We start from the raw sequence: 23,199 nt of genomic DNA on the forward strand, positions 1-23,199 counted from the left end.
AGACGGAATCACAAAGTGATTTACAGTTTGTATAGAAAATGGGGTTGTAAAAAAAAAAAATCTAAGAATTAAAAAAAAAAAAAAAAAAAGTTAAATTTCCTCCCGTTCCTCGCGCCCCACCTGTCATGTCTCTATTCCCCACCAGTGGGGCGCGCCCCACACTTTGAGAAACGCTGCACTAGTGTAATGGAGGCCAGCCAGCGTTTCTGGTTACTGCGTTGATAACAGATAACACGCTTGTCGCTCATGCCGGACGACCAAGGTTTGAGTCCCGGGCGGAACAGAAAAAGTAGACACTGAAACACATGGGTTTCAGTGGTGCCATGACCCGGATGAGAGTGAGGTTTAGAGGGGTTAGTGTAGCAAAGGCCAGCCAGTTGGGCTGGGCCATGTGTACGTTGGTAAACCTCACTCCCTGACAACCTCAAGAGCAGTGCTGGTTACCAGTTTGATAGCTCGGGTTTTTAGCTCGATAGCTAGCCTCATGCCAGATGACCCATGTTCGAGTCTTGCGCAAAACAGAAAAGCATGGACTGAACCAGGTGGGGTTACATTAACACTAATAATGCATTGCTGAGTACAAAGGTGCCAAGTGAGGGATCACTATCACATGAGCCCTGTCTACAGCAGGAGTCCACCTTTTGAAACGGAGGACCAACAAAAAAAAACAAGTACTACTGTACTTTTGAGCATTGTGTTGCAGCTGTGTTGCAGCTGTGCAGCAAGCGCTAACCCACTAATTACAGAAAGGCGCGTCTTTAAACAAGCATTTGCCCGATTTAACGCCTGCCATCGTCTTCCATTAAATAAAATACAAGATTGAGTACAAACAAGGGGTGTGGGAAAAAATCGATTCGAATACAAATCGAATCGAATACATTGTGCAATTCAGAATTGATTCTGATTTTTAAAAAATAGATTTTTTTTTTATTAATTTTTTTTTTTTTTTTTTTTATCAATCCAACAAGCCACTACACAGCAATACCATAACAATGCAATCCAATTCCAGAACCAAACCTGATCCAGCAACACTCAGAACTTCATCATAAACAGAGCAATTGAGAAGACACAAACACGACACAGAACAAACCAAAAGTAGTGAAGCAAAAATTAATATTATCAACAACAGTATCAATCCATCCATCCATCTTATTCCCTTTTGGGGTCGCGGGGGGTGGTGGCGCCTATCTCAGCTACAATCAGGCGGAAGGCGGTGTACACCATGGACAAGTCACCATCTCATCGCAGCTCAATATTAGTTATAATTTCAGCATAGCAGTGATTGAAAATCCTTCATTGACATTATCATTGGACATTTATAAAAATACAAATAAAGAACAATAATGTCACAGTGGCTTACAGTTGCATTGCATCTCATAAGCTTGACAACACACTGTGTCCAATATTTTCACAAAAATCAAATACCGGTAAGGTATATTTTTGGTTCGTTTAATAGTTAAAACAAATTTACATTATTGCAATCAGTTGATAAAACATTGTCCTCTACAATTATAAAAGCTTTTTTTTTTTTTTTTAAATCTACTACTCTGCTTGCATGTCAGCAGACTGGGGTAGATCCTGCTGAAATCCTATGTATTGAATGAATACAAAATTGTTTTGAATCGGAAATATATCGTTTTTGAATCGAGAATCGAATTGAATCGTGGGACACCCAAAGATTCGCAGCCCTAGTAAATACACATAAGTAAATAAATAAACAAGTGTCTCCTCTTCAATGCATTAACTTAGTATTGCTGAGGCATCAGTCAAAAGTTGAGCGATAAAGCCTAAGCGTTACGAGCATTGTCTACCACCACTTACTTCTCGGATCAGATAGCTAAACCAAAGTCTGTGCCGATTTTTTCTTTAAGTGCATGTTGTCAGATTGCAGCAGCTGCACTCAGGTCAGCAAGGAGCTGTGTCTCTGCTAAAGATGGGAGTGCTTTTCTGCTCCTCGCGAGCTCTGAATTTTACTCAGCTTTTTAGTGGCGAAAGAAACCAATATGTCATGCAAATGGCTGTGATTTACTCAGTTGTGTGCATCAAAGATGTCTTTGCAATGCTGCAAAATCTTGCAGGTAGGACAGATTGGAAAAAAGAGGACGAGAAGAAGAAAAAAAAGCACTTCTCAATCACCAGCTAGGCTTCGTACATTACGACCGCAGACATTTCCACCAGATGAGACTCATCTGTTCAGTATGACTCAATGGCTTTAGAGCAGGGGTGTCCATTTGCGGCCCGCAACTAATCGTTTAACGGCCTGCCACACATTCTGCAAAAATTGCAAAATTGATTGTATTGCAAAAATAAAAAAATAAACCTTTAAAAAAAGTGGAATGAGGTGAAATCTAATGAGAAAAAGTGCCAATGTTTACACAAAGCTGCCAGGCAGGCAGTTTTTTTGTTCCTTTTGTCTTTCTTTTCTTTTTTTTTTCCATTGCTCAAAAAAAAAAGGACAAAAAAAATCTATGTTATAATGAATTATTACTTAAAAATAATCACTTTAAACTGTTTTATGTGGAAAAAATATTGCATATGTTGTGTGGTTGCCAAATAAAAACATCAAAGTTTTGACAAAAGAGCATAAAACAAACAAAATAATAGTTCAAACTTAAAATCGACAGATATATCGGAAGTTGATCTTGAAATGTAAGTGTTAAAAGTAAAAAAAAAAAACTAATAAAAATGTATCACTTTATGAGTGGGGAACCTTTCGGATCTCAAATATATTTAGTAGGATTTTATTAAATTTTTCACTGTGGTTACTCAAAAATATAAAATAATTAAAATCAATGGTGTCCTGCATTATTGATCATTGAGGGCTTTAATTGCTAAATAAAAGAAACTCTCCTGAAGGAATCAATAAGGTACTATCTATCTATCTATCTATCTATCTATCTATCTATCTATCTATCTATGTAAATACTGCATATTTCAGTATTACTATAAAAAACAAAGTTGTCTTTGACAGAAAAGGCATACAATCTTATTTGTTTTACTTTATATCAACCTCAAGTTGATATAGAGATTTACTGTAAGCATTAAATAAATAAATACAATAATAATCTGACTTATTTTTAACATTTTAATGACTGAGACCCTCTATGCTCCCAGGAGCCCAAAGGATAAAAAAACAAACAAACATATATTTTGTTATGGTTTGAAAATGAAAAATATCAAAATGGCCCCCAAATGCTTAATTTTTTTCCGTGTGCGGCCCTCTGTGGAAAAAGTTTGGACACCCTTGCTTTAGAGCTATTACAAGATTAGTCTTGATGTTGTTGGCTAAAATTGTTGTTTTTTTATTCAGAGCTGGGTGAGCAATTTTCAAATTGATTGAGAAAGTGAAATGACTTAAATTTTCTGAATCTTTTCTATGTATCCATTTTTGGCTGCTTAGTATCTTGTTCAGCAGGCGGACTACAATTTGGACAGGTTATCAGCCAATCACAGGGTACATTTAATGTAGACCAAGGGTGCCAAAGAGTGGCTTACCAAATTTAAAATATATTTTTATTGACCTCTATTTCGCTCTCAAAAACTAACTAAAATAAAATAAATAAATGGGTTGTACTTGTATAGCGCTTTTCTACCTTCAAGGTACTCAAAGCGCTTTGACACTACTTCCACATTTACCCATTCACACACACATTCACACACTGATGGAGGGAGCTGCCATGCAAGGCGCCAACCAGCACCCATCAGGAGCAAGGGTGAAGTGTCTTGCTCAGGACACAACGGACGTCACGAGGTTGGTACTAGGTGGGATTTGAACCAGGGACCCTCGGGAGCGCACGGCCACTCTTCCACTGCGCCACGCCGTCCCCAACTAGTTGCCCTCTATCAAACTGCTGATTTTCACTTTCTTATATATGATGGCATGGGTCTAAATTCCTCACTTACAGTGATGTGCTATCCCAAAAATCACTTTGTTTCGTCGCGGCCCATTGGCACAGTTTCACATTGGTTCCTAGAGGCAAAGGGTTTAGACACCCCTGCTGTAGACCATTTACACTAATGTCAATGAGCAGGAGTCGATCCAACACAGGGTGCACCAAAGTCAGTGTAGCACTACACTATGCCGTCCTGAAAAGACAAATTATTATTGACACAACATTTGTTTTTGCATTTATAGCACGTAAACTAAAGAAGATTGGACAACCAAAAAACCCCAAAGAGGATAATCCTGTTCAGGATTCCGCTGAGGTTATCCATCATGTCTCCCCTAAATCAAGTGTGAACATCAACTCCCAGACGGTCTTCCTTGATATTCTGCAGTCCATTGAGCCTGAGATTGTGAACGCGGGCCACGATTACGCCCAGCCAGACTCAGCGGACAATCTGCTTACCAGCCTCAACGAGCTTGGAGAGAGACAACTGGTCAACATGGTCAAGTGGGCAAAGGGACTACCAGGTAAGACTAGTATAGATAAGGTTTTTTAAACGTTGTTCATGAACTAATTACACAATAAAGGGACTCATGCCAGAGGGAGCATCATCAATGTCCTAAACATTTGAGGCAACAATCCAGTTGATGCAAGAACATGAAGTGCTTTAAAAACAAGTTGGGTATTTTTTTAAATGGAAACTGATACAAATGATTTTTACGTATGCTGTTTGAACAAACCATAACCTATTTATGATTCTCATTATTTTTGGGGGGCTGTAGATCACATAGGCTGTAATCACAATTCTTGCCTGGAGAAAAAAATAATGCTTTAGTCTTCATGAGTTGTTTGGATCGAGAAATCCTTTCCTCGCTCTCCTGTTTTAAGTTAGAAAAATATTAATTTCCTACAAAAGCAAAAAAGGATCCAAAATGCATTTTAGAATGAGATAAGTAGTAGCCCTAACTTTAATTTCCTATGACAGCAAAAATTATCCAAAAGGCATTTTAGAATGAGATAAATAGTTGCCCTAACATTGATTTTTGGGGAACCCAGAGGCTATTTTATTGTGGAGAATGGTGACACAATTGTTATTATTCCAGTTAGTCAAACAAGTAAACTCACTTATTCAACAAATTTAATAACACTATAACATACTGTACATGTTCTGTGTGTAGGTTTTAGGAGTCTGCATGTGGACGACCAAATGACTGTCATCCAACATTCGTGGATGGGCGTAATGGTGTTCGCCATGGGTTGGCGATCACATAAGACCGTCAACAGCAGGATGCTGTACTTTGCACCCGATCTCGTCTTCAACGAGTATGTAATTTCTGTGAATTTTTTTAATTGTATTAACTAATCTGCTATACTACATCAGTTTCTTTATCCCCCATCTTTTACACCTAGTTCTCCTGTGATGGAAAATCATACAAAATACTTTTAATATATTTTTCTAATGTAGGAATGGTCGCGAGCTTTTCGGCACCAGTTTCTGCCTTGCTTGTTGTTTTGTTACCATAAGATTAAAGTGAGGAATATTATTTCTTCTTCACGGTGGCAGAGGGGTTAGTGCGTCTGCCTCACAATACGAAGGTCCTGCAGTCCTGGGTTCAAATCCAGGCTCGGGATCTTTCTGTGTGGAGTTTGCATGTTCTCCCCGTGAATGCGTGGGTTCCCTCCGGGTACTCCGGCTTCCTCCCACTTTCAAAGACATGCACCTGGGGATAGGTTGATTGGCAACACTAAATTGGCCCTAGTGTGTGAATGTGAGTGTGAATGTTGTTTGTCTATCTGTGTTGGCCCTGCGATGAGATGGCGAATTGTCCAGGGTGTACCCTGCCTTCCGCCCGATTGTAGCTGAGATAGGCGCCAGCGCCCCCCGCGACCCCGAAAGGGAATAAGCGGTAGAAAATGGATGGATGGATCATTCAAAATCTGAATGCTCCGTGTAGTGAAAATGATTCAGATCAGGATATTGTTTATTACACATGGCAGCAGTAGGGAGGCCAGTGTAAGGAATATGAAGACATCCAATAACTACAATTGTATTCATTTATGGAAAAAACTTTTTCCACATTATAGTAAGGTTAGAAATGTAATCCAATTGACAAATCAAAATGTGTCTTTAAAATAACAGAATTTTCAATACTAATGACAAATGTTTTTCTATATAAATATATATGGGTAATATGTGTCCCAGGAAATAAAATGTATGGAATGCATGATAAAATTATCTTTGTATATTATTATTTATTATGTTTGAGGTTTATTGTATTAATATTTAAAAAAACGAAATGACACTTTAGTTGTTCTTCTACCCTGACACATTACCCTCTCTAAAAAATATGGAATATTCAATAAGTCACATGGTCTACTAATGTCTACCTGAATAATTCAGGTGCTTCTCAGACCATGGGAAGGCCAAAATCAAGTTCACTCAATTATTTTTCTGTATATTTAACAACACCTAAGCTGTGACTGAGGAGTAAATAACATCTTAGCAAGTCCTGTTCCCTTTTTCTTTGTTTTTTTGTTATTTTTTAAACAAATTGTTGGTTGGTCACCATATTGTGATTAGTGTAAACATAATATTCATCCATCCATCCATTTTCTACCGCTTGGGGTGTTGGAGCTTATCTCAGCTGCATTTGGGCGGAAAGCGGTGTACACCCTGGACAAGTTGCCACCTCATTACAGGGCCAACACAGATAGACAGATAACATTCACACTCACATTCACACACTAGGGCCAATTTAGTGTTGCCAATCAACCTATCTACAGATGTTTTTGGCGGTGGGAGGAAGCCGGAGTACCCGGAGGGAACCCACGCAGTCACGGGGAGGACATGCAAACTCCACACAAAAAGATCCCGAGCCCAGGTTGGAACCCAGGAGTACTCAGGACCTTCGTATTGTCAGGCACATGCACTTACCCCTTTTTTCCACCGTGCTGCCCAACATAATATTCATGTATTTGCTAATCTACGCTAATAGCTAAGTTGCGTTATCTTCAGTTCTGTTACTCAAAAAAATCGGCTCTGGAACCTTGTACGAAAACAAAATTAAATAGCCAAATATGGCCCAGTATGCATTTTGAGTAATGTCCCTGACAAAAATTATGTTGCTGCCTTCCTACTACAGTGCATTGAGAGAGTATTCACAGCGCTTCATTTTTCCACATTTTATTATGTTACTTATTCCAAAATGGAAAACATTAATTTTTGTTCTTAAAACAAATAATAACTTGACCTTCAGTTGATCATTTGAAATCAGAAATAGCTTGTATTAAAGGCAAAAGCCTCTTTATTATGCTTAACATATACAAATTAAGTTTTGTATCATTCATTGAGATTTATCATTTATTTAGGACAGAAAGGTCAGCTTGTACTTGGACAAGGGGTGGTAGTTTAGGGGGAAACCATTTTTTTATTTTTTTTTTCTTTGTCATGAAAAAGGGACGTTTTTGTCATGAAAAAGGGAGGTTTTTGTGGTTGGTGCACTAATTGTAAGTGTATATTGTGTTTTTTACGTTGATTTAATAAAAAAGAATAACAAATTCTTCTGCGGCCCGGTACCAATCGGGCCACGGCTCGGTGGTTGGGGACCACTGCTTCACATGATAGTCTGGTGTACTTAGGTTCTTTTTATAAACAGTTGGGATTATATTCAAGGAGAATTTGTCACTGGTGAAGTTAATATCTGTGATTGGTTGAACCGTTTAATGACATGACAACACTTGTACTTGCAAAAACAGATGCTGTGGGCTTTATAGTAGAACTGGACTTTTTTGGAATTTAACCTATCATTCACAATACCTTTATAAAACAAACACACAAGCACACATACGTTTTACTTTTTTTATGCATTCTATCATGTAAATAAATGTTAGCAAATGTCTGCTTACAATGGAACCTATGGGAGACTCTCTTTCTGCCTATAAAGCGCTTAAAAAACATCCAAACATTTCCATCAATATTTTATACACATGCTGTAATTATAGATGTAATATAGTAACTTGCACATTCATAACAAGATTGCAATATTTACATAATTTGCTAATTTTAAGCATACGGCAGCACATTGATTTATTAATCAAAACGTTATCTTTTCTCTTCAACAATAACTACATGAAAGCCAACAAACCTGATAAACTATCACTAACCGTACAATTTCTGCTCTCACTAGGATGACAACTAATAGGGTGTTTATATGTTCCCGTTTATATGAAGAATGATCATAATCCTTGCGAAGAAAAAAGGTGGGTGGAACCAAGCATCTTTTTGGATATTTATTGCCATTTCTGGATCCAAGTTGGCTGTTAAAGTTCACCAACTTCTCAGTTTATGGCTGCAGCCTTGTACATACTATCAAGGTGAGAGGGATAATTTATAATCTAGATTTAATGTTCACGAGGTCAGAGGTGAGACAGCAGCTCACCAGCTCATGTCAATACAGCAGCATAAGGTAGTTTAACTCACTTGATCAATGCGCTGCTAAATATAGTTAACATAAGTGCTTATGATAACAATATCGCTAATACATGGTTAATATTCAGGTCACAAAATGTAAACGGAACATATGTATTTTTTATTGGGTTTTATGGTTGGAATACAAAACCCAAAACCAGTTAAGTTGGCACGTTGTGTAATTCGTAAATATAAACAGAATACAATGATTTGCAAATCCTTTTTTAACTTATATTCAATTGAATATACTGCAAAGACAATAAATTTAATGTTTGAACTGAGAAAATATATATTTTTTTTAATTAATCATTAACTTAGAATTTAATGGCAGCAACACAGTCCAAAAAGTTGGCAAGGGGCGTTTTTACCACTGTGTTACATGGCCTTTCCTTTTAACAACACTCAGTGAACGTTTGGGAACTGAGACCAATTTTTGAAGCTTTTCAGGTGAAATTTTTTCCCATTCTTGCTTGATGTACAGTTTAAGTTGTTCAACAGTCTGGGGTCTCCCTTGTGGTATTTTACACTTCATAATGCGCCATACATTTTCAATAGGGGACAGGTCTGGACGACAGGCAGGCCAGTCTAGCACCCGTACTCTTTTAATATGAAGCCAAGCTGTTGTAACACGTGGCTTGGCATTGTCTTGCTAAAATAAGCTGGGGCCTTCCATGATAACATTGCTTGGATGGCAACATATGTTGCTCCAAAACCTTTATGTACCTTTCAGCATTAATGGTGCCTTCATAGATGTGAACGTTACCCATACCTTGGGCACTGATACACCCCCATACCATCACAGATGCTGGCTTTTGAAGTTTGCGCCTAGAACAATCTGGAGGACACAACGTCCACAGTTTCCAAAAACAAATTGAAATGTGGACTCGTCAGACCACAGAACACTTTTACATTTTGCATTTTGCATCAGTCCATTTTAGATGAACTCTGGCCCAGCGAAGCCGGCGGTGTATTTCTTGGTGTTGTTGATAAACGGCATTCGCTTTGCAGAGTATAGTTTTAACTTGCACTTAAAGATGTAGCGACAAACTGTAGTTACTGATAGTGGTTTTCTGAAGTGTTCCTGAGCCCATGTGGTGATATCCTTTACACGCGTTTTTGATGCAGTACCTATCGCCTGAGGGATCCAAGGTCACGGGCATTCAATGTTATGTGCAGTGATTTCTCCAGATTATCTGAACCTTTTGATGATATTACAGACCTTAGATGGTGAAATCCTTAAATTCCTTGCAATAGCTCGTTGACAAAATTTTGTTCTTAAACTGTTGGACAATTTGCTCACGCATTTGTTCACTTCCTTGTTTGTGAATAACTGAGCATTTCATGTATGCTGCTTTTATACCCAATCATGGCACCAACTTGTTCCCACTTGTTTGCCACATGTGCCAGTTTTTTCAAACATGCTCCAGGGAATATCCAATGAACTAATATTTTCAAAAAATAACTAAGTTTTCCAATTCGAACGTTAAGTATCTTGTCTTTGCAGTCTATTTAATTCAATATAGGTTGAAAAGGATTTGCATATAATTGTGTTCTGTTTTTATTTACGATTTACACAACTTGCCAACTTCACTGGTTTTGGGTTTTGTAGACACAATGGCGTCTTGACTTCATAGCTCCCATAAGCTCCATTGTAAGTGGACTTTTATTTATGTTTGTTCACGAGTTAAAATGCATTAAAAAGGTATGTATGCTTGTCTCTCAAAGGTATTGTAAATCATAGGCAACATTAAAAAAAGTGCAGTTGCCGCTTTAATAAGACGTAAACATCAGGACACTTTTCGACGGTTTCATTTTGCACCGAGTTAATAGTGCGAAAGCCCTCGATATTAATAGGAATTGTTTGCAATTCAAAGCAATTGATTGATCAGATATAAAGTTAAAAGCCTTTAGTCTTCGACTGTCGTTCATTATGTACATTTTCGGATATAGGCTTGAAAAAAGTAAATTTCATTTTATTTTGGTGAAAACATTGGGTGGCTCCCAGGTGTTCTGCATGCACAATGCAAAGGTGAGGAAAAAACATAGTTTATTAATGGCCAATAATATGTTTATGTATTTATTTATTAATCAAATAGTTTTCAAACGGGATGGCACTTCTCTTCTATATGTCAATACAAAAGAAGATAAAAACTATGTAAAATGTAGCTGTTGCATAATTGTTATTAATGGCCAATAATATGTTTATGTATTTATTTATTAATCAAATAGTTTTCAAATGGGATGGCACTTCTCTTCTATATGTCAATACAAAAGAAGATAAAAACTATGTAAAATGTAGCTGTTGCATGATTGTATCGCTTCTGTGTGGTCCACTTAAGCTCAACTTTCACATGATAATTATGAGCGGTCCATTAGTCTGCTTTTTTCCTTTCTTTTTTTCCTGTTTGTACTGTTCTTGAACGTGACACCACGCTGCCATTATGCAAAGCAGCCACAAAGGGTTTGACAAATACAAATAGAGTGTATCGATGCGCTTTGGAGCTGACAGGTATGCAACAACATTATAAACGGCAACACATGCAAAGGTCCTGCTGACATGACTCTGTGAGTTGTGAAATTAAAATGGTTTTAGCTTATACTTTTTTTTATACTAATGTGCTCCCTGTAATTTACTCCCCTGATAATAGCAAGGTTAATTGTGTTGGTTGGACATAAATCAGGTGTGAGGTATAGTGTAACTACAAGAAATGCAGCCTTCTGTATTTAGCGTCACGGCCATTGTCACATTATATCTAATAGACACTATTGTATATTTTAATCTGTTAAAAACTTCAACATCACAATATTTTTACAATTATCCTTTTTGATGATACTGCATCCCAAGCCACTTAATTAAAATATATTTAATAGTACATTTCAATATTTAAAAAAAGTTTGGGCACCTCTTATGAAAACTGTTTGAATCCATTTCAACCCATTTTCTGTGATTACTTTATGCCCCACTTAAACAGTTACAAGTTGTTAAAACTGCATTTTAGAGCCATCTGAGGGTCTTTTATATGCAGACGTGAGATAAAGTGCTGCCACCAAGTTCTACATCTGGATAGAAGCCCGATTACTGAGTTGTTCTTCAAGGTGTGGTGGATTAGCAGCTCCAATTTTGCTGGTGGAGTCTGGGTAATTTGAGCTATTTGAAAGAAATGTGAGCGGGAAGTGTTAATGGACTTAAGTGCTCACCGTCACTTGGCTGCTCACTGTCTCCTGCCAAGCCAAGGCTGTCCTTTAAGAAAGGGACAAAAACCCTGGCACAATCATTGCAATGAGACGCGAAATTTAGCAGTGATTAAATAACTGTTGCGCTTTTTCGTCGAAAGGAACATACCTCACCGGCATAAAACCTCATCATAGTCACACCGGATATTTAGGGGTATGTTTTTCGGCTGCGCTCTAATTGTTGCAGAGAGGTCGGATTGCACATGAAAGAAGAGCTATTAGAGGAAGATTAGATCTGAGAAATGAATTAATTAGAGTGGCAGCCTCTTCGTAAAAACGTTCTTCCATTTGTCGCTTCAATGTCACTAAATACCGTATTTCCTTAAATAGTGGTATCACCTCCTAACTGATGCCGTAATCATGGGTACATCACCCACCGTGTGTGGGTGATGTGATGTTTTGGGCGTATTTAGCACAACACACACCACGAAAGAACAAGAAAATGTACTTCTTTATTGCGGCATGTAGCAATTTAGAGTGAACTCTGCTAAACTTTAATTCTGATAAAGTGACCCACGTCTCAAAAGGTGGACGACCGAAAGTTAGTGAAGTTGGACAATGATTTTTAAAGTTAATCTATTATTTCAAGTGTCATTTTCTGTCAAATGCATTAAACGTGTAATATTAAAATTGCTTTTGCAAAAATAAAGGTGACACATTTATTAATGTGTGGTTTTCGCTGAAGTTGAGTGAAAACACCACTAAAGTTGGTCAAAAGTTTAGTCATGAATCTGTCCAGTTGATTTTTTATTGCCTTTTTTTTTTTAAGTGATGGAAGATGTTCCGCTCCATTGCCATCCTCCTTTTCCACTCACAACTGATGAAATATGATTTTTCCCTTTTGGCTTTGGCTTTACAAGACATATTAGAAACCTGCTTCTTTCCACATTGTTAATAAAAACTGTACAGAAGAAAAAATGAGTTCAACTTCTGCCTTCCCGCCCTCGTTTGGAGAAATCAGAGCAGGAAAGACCCAATTTCAGATTTTCCTGACTTAGTATTATGTGGTACCTATTACAACTCTAATACATTTGACTTTAACCTCTGACCTTATCTTCTCTGCAGCCCATCACAGAACAAAAAGTCCAGCGTCTTAAGCAATTTATCGACCTCACCGCTCACCATGTGCCCTTTCTGAACTTGCGCAGGCATCGGATGCAGATCTCCACCATGTACGAGCACTGTATCCGCATGAAGCGTCTGTCACAGGAGTTTGCAATGTTGCAGATAACGCAGGAGGAGTTTCTCTGCATGAAGGCCCTGCTCCTCTTCAGCATTCGTAAGTTTTGACATTAATCAACCAAGTTGGCTTGTAAAACACAAATTATATGGGAATACATTTGTGCTGGAGTATTTTACAGTAAACTATCTTAATCTTGATAAAGTCATCTAGCTTTACAATGCATCCGGAAATTATTCACAGTGTTTCTGCTACACTTTTTTCCACATTTTAGAGGAATGGGCAAAACTGCCCAAAGACAGGTGAGCATCGTATTCAAATAAAATTAAGGCTTTAATTGCTGCCAAAAATGTATGAGCAAAGGCTGTAAATACTTTAGTACATGTGATTTATTTGTTGTTGTTTTTTTGGTTTTTAAAAAGAGAAAAATATGTTAAAATTTTTAAAGATATGTTCACATTGTCATTATGGGGTGTAGTCTGTATAATTTTGAGGACAAAATTAATTTATTCCATTTTGGAACATGGCTCTGACATAATAAAATGTGGACAAAGATTAAACACTATAAATCATTTTTAGATGCACTGTAGTAGGGATGTAGTTGAAAAATACTACTTCCTGGTGGGCTACACCTCATTTATTGTGCATTGCCATTTCCTGCAACCTACAAAAGAAGTATTGAAGCTGTTATGTGTATGAAAAATTTTAATATAATTCAAAAGTAAAACATTTTAATAGGAGATTTGTTTTTCTTCTTATAGGAATACCATTCCAAGAGTAAAGATTTTTGTTTTACTTAACATTTGATAATTGACAACCGTGTAGTTCATGAATTCAGATATTTTATGACAAATAAAAACTGTAATCATATTAGTTAAGAGCCAGAATGCAGCTGAGATAGGCTCCAGCACTCCCCGCGACACCTAAAGGGACAAGCGGTAGGAAATGGATTGATGAAGAGAAAACAAGCAGTTTACTTTGATGTAATACTGTGAAGCAAAAACTACATCTAGATGTGGGTGGGAAAGGGCACTCTACTTCTTTCTACACTGTGGTATTCCAAATCATTTACATTTATAGTGTGAAGGAAACGTTTGTTTCTATCCATTTTTTTTACGTTAACAAAACTCTTGTTCTCATTCTCCTACATTGTTGCTTTTCACCGTGGTCCAAATGTCTGTCTGTATGTGTATTGTACTTGTATAATTAGGGTTGTCAACTGTCCCTTGAAAAATGAAATAGTCCCATATTAAGAAACATAAGTATTGATCTAAAAAGGTAGCCACTTTGTCGGAATAAAAAATAGTCGATAGCCCGTATACCGACAAGTGAATTATTCCTAGAAGTGAAAACCAGTGATGGTTAACTAAGCTAAGATGACTGTTGCACAGCATGCAGCGCCCGAACTATCGGAGTACCAAAGAGACTTAAATCTTCCTTCAAAAAGCAGATACGAGCAAATAATCTAACTATGCAATGGAATTAATCCCTATACTGGGACTTAATTAAAAAAAGATTTGTCAAGTGATTTCAAGGATTACGTCGGTCGCGTTCCCAGACATACATTATCAACGATTGTGCTCCAGACGCCATTCTACACGACAAAACTTGGAAAAGAATGGAGGTCTACAACTTCTTTGTGTGTGACTGGGTCAAGAAATTGGTATCAGGCTCTCATGGCTAAATATGCATTGATTTTTCCATGTTTGTTGCTGTTGCACGCGCCATTTATGATTAGTGTGTTTTTCCCCATTTTATCAAAACATAACTACAGATATCAACATTGTGCATGTGCTAAAAGCTTAATTTATGATTACTGCCTTTGGTAAAAGCTTAACTCTCATAGGTTTTGCTCACATTTGCTTTCTCTTATCTAAACACGCCAAGTTGGTGCTTTTGAAAACACTTGTAGCGCACTTGTTTAAGAAATACAAATAAAATCAAGATTATAATTAAATGGGACATTTTGACCTTTAAAACTATATCAAACAAACCTTTAAACCTTTTTCAAAGTCATACATTCTTCGAATCTGCTCGGTTGTCCTGTGGAGTGTGAGCTGCATGATTTTATCATCGACGTTTCCACAAATCTTGGACTTTCCGCCCTTTTTGATGACCTCTTGAGGAACTCTGGAGGTCTCCAAACATTTTTTTTCACGCAATTTAAACGGCTTGTACAGCCGAAAAAAACAGAAGCATAGGGTATTTTGTCTTCGAGAAAGGCTAAATGGTGCACAGTACACATTGAAAACAGATCTTGACTAACACTAGTATTCATTGGACAGGGCGCGACGTCAGTCACATCCCAACAATAGTCTATAGATTCCACTGAACAGCTTTACTTTGAAATAGCCTAACCCAGGCTGAGCCGATCAATACTCATTTCAGATCCCTCACCTGATTTTTCTGGTAACTTGCTTTTCCCTACTTTGCATTAGCTGTCACGCTGCCTTAGCTTGGCAGCAGCCAACTAGTGTTGTACACTTAGCTTTTGGTCTAAATTCCAAATGTGACTTTTTATCACAGCATTATTATGTTTCTTAATACATGTCGTCGGTAGTTTAGAGCTCGTTTTTGTCCGACAGGAAAGGTGTAAGTGGCTATCACATCCACAAGTATGTAATAAGTTAGCATTAGTATTACTGCTAGCTTACTTTTTTAGTGAGTGTCATGAACAACTCTGCCCTGGTTGTCATTGTAATAGTTATGTCTTGTCCTTAAAACACTAGTTGTGTGTCTAAGTGGTTCAATTAACAGAAACGCATAGAGCCTGATTTACTAAGATCAAAATACCTTGTGCTCAACAGCATGTGCAATCTATAACACAGCGTATACTATAAGTGTGTGTGTTGCGTGTGAGTTCCTACCACTGCATGTGCAGTTGAAATGTCTTATTTTAATGACGATTTTGCGTTTACTATATGGGGCATCACCACAGAGGTACTCTCATTCACTGCACATTCATGTTATCATGCTTTTACCAGCGGCGTTTTGCTATATTTTCAAACATGCAGGAGACATGTACCACTTTTTGTGGGCATTTTAGAAGTAGTGCATTTACAATTAAAACACTTTTTTTTTTTACTGCCAAAAGAGGGCTCATCGGAAAGAGGCAGCATTTACTCCGCTCAAGACGCAAAAAATGCATACTTAAAGGGTTTTACATATAAAAAATATTTTTGTGATATATATTCTGTGTGGAAAAAACAAACGCAATTTTAAAAAATACTTATGGACACACATTAATTGAATTTGTTTTAATCAACTCTTTAAGTCCTCTAGCAGTTATGATAAATGGTGTTTGCTGAATAGACGATATGTCAAATATTTTTTATTTCTGACTGTCAAAAATTATTGACACACACGTAGGACGAAGACGTCTGTCCGTCTGTGCTGCGAAAGCACTGATGTTGCAGCCGTGTGTGGAACTGTCAGCTTGCACAAGCTTTTGACACATGCTAAATAAAATGAAAAATAGTGCTCCCAAAACAATGATGAGTGTTGATAAATCACGTTGCAAGTGCTAAATAGTATTTGCACTTTCTCCTCCCAGAATTGTGGGTGTTTTGATGATCACCATACATTTAGCAAATTAATCAAGACACAGACACAAAAAGGATTTAATCCCTTATTCTGTTCACTTAAGAGACGCAATCCACTTTGCATACGTTTAGTGCAGGGGTCGGCAACCTTTACCACTCAAAGAGCCATTTTGACCCGTTTCACGAAATAAAGAAAACAATGGAAGCCACAAGACTCTTTTGAAATTTAAAATGAAATAACTCAGCGTACAAATTTTTTTTTTGCTTTGTGCTACTGTATGTATTAAAGGCCTACTGAAATGAGATTTTCTTATTTAAACGGAGATAGCAGGTACATTCTATGTGTCATACTTGATCATTTCGCGACATTGCCATATTTTTGATAAAAGGATTTAGTAAAAACATCGACGATAAAGTTCGCAACTTTTGGTCACTAATAAAAAAGCCTCGCCTTTACCGGAGGTAGCAGCCGATGACGTCACCGGTGTGAGGGCTCCTCACATCCTCACATTATTTATGATGTGAGCCTCCAGCAGCAAGAGCTATTTGGACCAAGAAAGCGACAATTTCCCCATTAATTTGAGCGAGGATGAAAGATTTGTGGATGAGGAAATTTAGAGTGAAGGACTAGAAGAAGAAAAAAATTAAGTTAAAAAAAAGGCGATTGCATTGGGAGCGATTCAGATGTTTTTAGACACATTTACTAGGATAATTCTGGGAAATCCCTTATCTTTTTATTCTGTTGCTAGTGTTTTAGTGAGTTAAATAATACCTGATAGTATGAGGGGTGTGTCCACGGGTGTGTTGACGCCAGTCTCTGAGAGAAGTCACGAAGCTGCAGCAGGACAGAAGCTCCGCTGATCTCCGGTAAGAGGCGACTTTTTACCACAATTTTCTCACCGAAACCTGCCGCTTGACAAGTGGTCGGGAACCATGTTCGCTTGACCACTCTCATCCATAGTAAAGCTTCACCTCCGGGAATTTTAAACAAGGAAACATCGTGTGTTTGTGTGGCTAAAGGCTAAAGCTTCCCACCTCCATCTTTCTACTTTGACTTCTCCATTATTAATTGAACAATTTGCAAAGGATTCACTAACACAGATGTCCAAAATACTGTGTAATTGCGCGATTAAAAGAGACGACTTTTAGCCGCAAGTGGTGCTGGGCTAATATGTCCCCTCCAACCAATAACGTCACAAACACGCGTCATCATACGCGTCATCATTCTGCGACATTTTCAACAGGAAACTCCGCGGGAAATTTAAAATTGTAATTTAGTAAACTAAACCGGCCGTATTGGCATGTGTTGCAATGTTAATATTTCATCATTGATATATAAACTATCAGACGGCGTGGTCGGTAGTAGTGGGTTTCAGTAGGACTTTAACCAGGGGTCTCAGACACGCGGTCCGCACCTTAATATGAAAATTTAATATTAGTGCGGCCCGCGAGTATTATTTTAATGCCGCTTGACAACATCACATTTGCCAACCATCTCAATTTTTCCGGGAGACCACCGAGTTTTAGAGCAATCATTCTCTCGACTGCTTGCTGGTTGTCACCCAAACGACAATAATAAGGACGTGCTATGATGACAATGCGTTTAGCGCCCTTTACAACCGTAACAAACAGCTTTCCAGCTCATTCACACGTTGTATGCGGCTTCTGCAGACACACATAAGCGACTGCAAGGCATACTTTGTCAACAGCCATTCAGGTTACACTGAGGGTTGTGATATAAACAACTTTAGCACTCTTACTAATATGCGCCACACTGGGAAACCACACCAAACAAGAATGACAAACACATTCCGGGAGAACATCCGCACTGTAACACAACATAAACACAACAGAACAAATACCCAGAATCCCATGTATCCCAAACCCTTCCGGGCTACATTTTACACCTCCGCTACCACCAAACCCCGCCCCAACACAGCCCACCTCAACCGACGCACGGAGGGGGGGGGGGTATATAATGTAGCTTGGAAGAGTTAATGCCATCACGGCACGCCCTCAATATTGTTGACCAGGTGAATATCTGAGAATGTTATCCTGGGTAGATTTCTGGGAGATGCACTAAAATCCAGAAAACCTCCCGGAAAAATGGGGGGGTCGGCAAGTATGCAGCTGAGCTGCATACTTGCCGACCAAGAGCCGAATGCGGCTCGGGAGTCGCAGGTTGCCGACCCCTGGTTTAGTAGATCTGCTTTGCGTGTGCTATCAAGTTTGCATGTGTTTTAGTACACGCAAACCTTTACTAAATTAGATCCGTAGTGTGTTCCGCCTTATGATAGTAACACTATCATAAATACACTGATATTATACTGTTATTTAAAGAGGATGGAGGTCTGTTGAAGATATTTATTTTTATTTCGGTTAAATTAAGCAGGAGATTTCTATTTCAGAAAGATAATTATATTATGTTGTAATTTTGCGCTAAAAATATTTGTCTCCCATATATTCCATCCATCCATTTATCCATCCATCCATCCATTTTCTACCGCTTGTCCCTTTCGGGGTCGCAAGGGTTGTCCATTTACTCCAAAACATTCATCAACTTTAATTAAATTCAAAGTTGGAGTTACATAGTATAAATATTATTTTACACAAATTAAAAAAAGACAACAAGGGGTCTCATCAATGTTCCCTCTTAATTGTTCATGTGTACGAGCAAATGCAAAAACACCTTGAGCATTCAATGGAGCACCTGTGAGCAACATCAGACGTGCACACTATGTCCACACCAGCAGCACCTGTTCCAAAGCTGACTTAATAACAAGATACATGTTTTATTTTTTAACAATCAAATGACAGCAGTCTTTTTCATAATTTTTTATGATATTTTTTTTCCTATTATAAGTGATTTGGCCCGTTTAAATGAAAATAGCAAATACAATCTTGTTTTTCAGGAGCTGTGTGCTATAGTGTTTTATGTCTAGGTGGGGGTCCAGCTTTGGAAATAATTGGTACCCTTTCAGAGATCACAATTATTTCCACCTAATATTTATTTTTTATTAGCATTTCTGTAATTTAGTAACAGCATTCCATTATTAATATTCATACGATAAATTTAAGTTATTGATCAATTAAAGTAGATTAAGCACATCTGTTTGGAGAGTCATAGAGTAACAATCTGGAATTGAAAGTTTGTGTGGTGTTGGAGTTATCCCACTTTTTGTGTGGCCGTAAATGCATCACTAACGAAGTGCCGTGAGTGCTTGCATTGGTGCAAGTAAGAGAGAGAGAATGGCTGCAGTGGTTATGACAGATGACAAAGATGTGGCTTAAGCCTCGTTTGTACGACAGACAATGCCCGGTTTTGCGGATTATTCGATTTTTTTACTATTTTTTTGTTGTGGTCGCGGCCGACAAACAGTATTGCTCAATAAAGTGATGGATAGAATTCCTACCTCTTTAAATCGTCTCTACAGGCGTAATAATTTAACAGTGTTAACGAACAGTGTTTTCTCTGTTGTGGCCGCTTGTGAGAAACCTGTTACTCACAGTTGCTTTGCAAAATCCTACAGAACAAATTGTTATGTTTATTTTGTTTATAGTTCAGATGGGATTTAAATCTGTGCACAGCATAGATTTGCTGTGCGCAGGGGGCGTGTGAGCAATGAGCAATTGCGCAGGCGCGCACCTTACAGGTAACGTTGGGTCTCATGTATTTTTCAGGTGAATGGCAACACTATGTATATACTGCGCATCCGGAAAGTATTTCATACGCTTCGCTTTTTTCACATTTTGTTATATTACAGTCTTATTCCAAAATAAAATACATTACTTTTTGTCCGTAAAATTCTACAAACAAAAACCTATAACGACAATGTGAAAAAAAAAATCCTTAGAGATTTTTTTTTTAAATATTAGAAAAAAAACAAAAAAGTAAGGAATCACATGTACATAAAAGTATTCACAGCCTTTGCCATGAAACTCAAAAGTGAGTTCAGTTGCATTCTGTTTCAATTGATCATCCTTCTGATGTTCCTAAAGCTTAATTGGAGTCTACCTGTGGTAAATTTATTTGATTGGACATCATTTGCAAAGGCACACACTACAAATAAAGGTCCCACACTTGACAGTGCATGGCAGAGCACAAACCAAGCATGAAGCCAAAGGAATTGTCTGTAGACCTCTGAACCAGGATTGTCTCGAGGAAAAAGTCTGGGTAAGGGTACAGAAAATATCTGCTGCCTTAAAGGTCCCAATGAGCACATTGGTCTCCATTATCCATGAATGAAAGAAGTTTGGAACCACCAGGACTCCTCCTAGACCTGGCCGGGGATCTAAACTGAGTGATCGGAGCAGAAGGGCCCTAGTCAGTGTGGAGGATAGAACCTTCCAAAAGAACAACCATCTCTGCTGGAATCAACCAAGCAAGTCTGTATGGTAGAGTAGCCAGACAGAAGCAATTCCTTAGTCAAAAGCAGATGGCAGCCTGCCTGGAGTTTGCCTAAATACACCCGAAATACTCTCACACCATGAGAAACAATTCTCTGGTCTGATGAGACAAGGATTTATTTATTTGGAATGAATGCCAAGCATCATGTTTGAAGGAAACTAGGCACCACTCATCACCCTACAGTTAAGTATGGTGGTGGCGGCATCATGCTGTGGGAATGTTTTCTAGCACCAGGAACTGGATACTAGTCTGGATAGAGGGAAATATGAATGCAACAATGTACAGAGACACCCTGGATGAAAACCTGCTCCAGAGCACTCTTGAACTCCAACTGAGGCGAAAGTGCATCTTTGAGCCGGGCAACAACCAAGACATCAAAGAAATAGCTTTAGGACAACTCTGTAAATGTCCTTGATTGGCCCATCGGATTTAACATCTGGAAAGATCTAAAAAAGGCTGTGCACCAACACTTCCCATCCAACCTGATGGAGCTCGATAAGTGCTGCAAAGAGTAATGGACGAAACTGGCTGAAATAAGTGTGCCAGGCTTTTAGCATCATATTAAAAAAAAACTTCAGTCTGTAATTGCTGCCCAAAGTGCATCAACAAAGTAAGGCTGTGAATACTTAAGTAAATGGGATTTTTTTTTTTTTAACTTTTTTTAATATATTTGCAGAAAGCTCTAAAAAAAACATGTTCACCTTGTCATTATGGGGTAGTGTGTTTAAAATTTTGAGGACAACATTTTTTTTTTTATGCTATTTTATAATAAGGCTGTAACATAAAAAATGTAGAAAAGTAAAGTGCTGTGAATACCTCCTACATGCACTGTAATTGAGCTTTGTAAAGGAGGCAGCTTATATTTTGTCATGTAAAATGGATTTTCTTCCCAAATTTACCTGCTTAACTTCCTATGAAACATTTACACACATTTCCCAGCCTACTACCCATTCACAATTAGGGAAGTAAATATTATAAACATTCATCCCAAACAACAACATATTTTCTGCAGTACCAGTGGAGGGTCTGAAAAGCCAGAAGAACTTTGACGACCTGCGCCACACCTACATCAGCGAACTCAACCGCCTTGTGAACTATCACATAACATCCAATTGTTCTCAGAGGTTCTACCAAATCACCCGACTGCTGGACTCCCTCCAGATGGTGAGATGAGCTGCATGCTAGCATTCAGCTTTGTGGACGCTTGTTTAAGCTCTCAGCCGAGTTGTGTCCATGTGCCATGTATCATGCATGAAAAGAAGGAAGGTACCAATTTGTAAAACAAAACACATTAAACAGAAAGAAACTCCATCAAATGGCATTAATCATATGTACTTAGATACTTAAAGCTTTAAATTACTGTATGTGTCTTATAGCGCAAGGGACCATCATTAATTTTCCATCCATTTTTTACCGCTTGTCCCTCTCAGGGTTGCGAGAGGTGCTGGAGCCTATCCCAGCTGCAACTGGGCGGAAGGCGGGGTACACAATTTTGTTGTCTAAATTATGTACCTCCGCGGTTAGGATATAATCAAACAAAAAGAGAAAACAAATATTTACTATCACGTAGCATTAATAATCATACCAGTATTATCTATAAAGACTAAGTCACAGTGGTGTATTTATTAAATAAAATTAAACAACTTGAATGACGAGAAAGTGTGATTACACTGTGTCTCGTTAGTTTATTCCATTATATTAGCATCATACAGTTACTCAACGGCAGAGTGCGTTATTAGGTTTGGGGCATTAACTATGTTGTTTATCTTAACTTTTACAACAGTTATGTTTTAAGTTTAACGTTTTTCTTGTACAGTTAAATATAATTTGTAGTATGATATGATCATAGATATAGGATGATTATTCCACCCATCCATCCATTTTCTACCGCTTATTCCCTTTTGGGGTCGCGGGGGGCGCTGGTGCCCATCTCAGCTACAATCGGGCGGAAGGCGGTGTACACCCTGGACAAGTCGCCACCTCATCGCAGGGCCAACACAGATAGACAGACAACATTCACACTCACATTCACACACTAGGGCCGATTTAGTGTTGCCAATCAACCTATCCCCAGGTGCATGTCTTTGGAAGTGGGAAGAAGCCAGAGTACCCGGAGGGAACCCACGCATTTACGGGAGGGGATGATTATTCATTTATTGTAAATCCTTTCTCAATTGAACAAATATTTTCAACATTTGTTCTTTTATAGTATTTATTGGCCAGTTATCAGTGCTCGCAAAATGTTTGTGAAAACGAAAATACGAAACATTGCGGTACCACTGCAGTTAATTAATTTGATATATTTTAGAATAAGGAGATACTTACCCACTGTGATGAGGTGGTGACTTGTCCAGGGTGGCCTTTCACCCAAATGCAGCTGAGATAAGCTCCAGCACCCCCATGACCCTGAAAGGGACAAGCGATAGAAAATGGATGGAAGGAGATACTTACCAAATCGCACTGTTAATACGAAACAAAGT

At 38.2% G+C, this 23,199-nt stretch overlaps 1 protein-coding gene and 1 long non-coding RNA gene across 4 annotated transcripts in view; one reads left to right on the top strand and one right to left on the bottom strand.

Annotated features, from left to right (window-relative positions):
- LOC133550657 (androgen receptor-like) overlaps positions 1 to 23,199 on the top strand; it is a 92,039-nt gene that overhangs the window by 42,561 nt on the left and 26,279 nt on the right. Inside the window, exons 4-7 of one of the 2 annotated variants that reach the window (XM_061896587.1) lie at positions 4,136 to 4,414; positions 5,066 to 5,210; positions 12,738 to 12,868; positions 21,732 to 21,883. In XM_061896587.1, coding sequence (XP_061752571.1) covers positions 4,136 to 4,414; positions 5,066 to 5,210; positions 12,738 to 12,868; positions 21,732 to 21,883 — 707 coding nt within the window. The remainder of the gene's footprint in view (positions 1 to 4,135; positions 4,415 to 5,065; positions 5,211 to 12,737; positions 12,869 to 21,731; positions 21,884 to 23,199) is intronic. The other variant, XM_061896588.1, reaches the window with a different exon arrangement.
- LOC133550660 (uncharacterized) overlaps positions 1 to 23,199 on the bottom strand; it is a 34,193-nt gene that overhangs the window by 5,099 nt on the left and 5,895 nt on the right. For both annotated transcript variants that reach the window (XR_009806358.1, XR_009806359.1), the window contains exon 2: positions 23,045 to 23,125. This is a non-coding gene — a long non-coding RNA (uncharacterized LOC133550660). The remainder of the gene's footprint in view (positions 1 to 23,044; positions 23,126 to 23,199) is intronic.

Source organism: Nerophis ophidion, linkage group LG04 (genome assembly GCF_033978795.1).
Source record: "Nerophis ophidion isolate RoL-2023_Sa linkage group LG04, RoL_Noph_v1.0, whole genome shotgun sequence".
NCBI classification, from domain to species: Eukaryota; Metazoa; Chordata; class Actinopteri; order Syngnathiformes; family Syngnathidae; genus Nerophis; species Nerophis ophidion.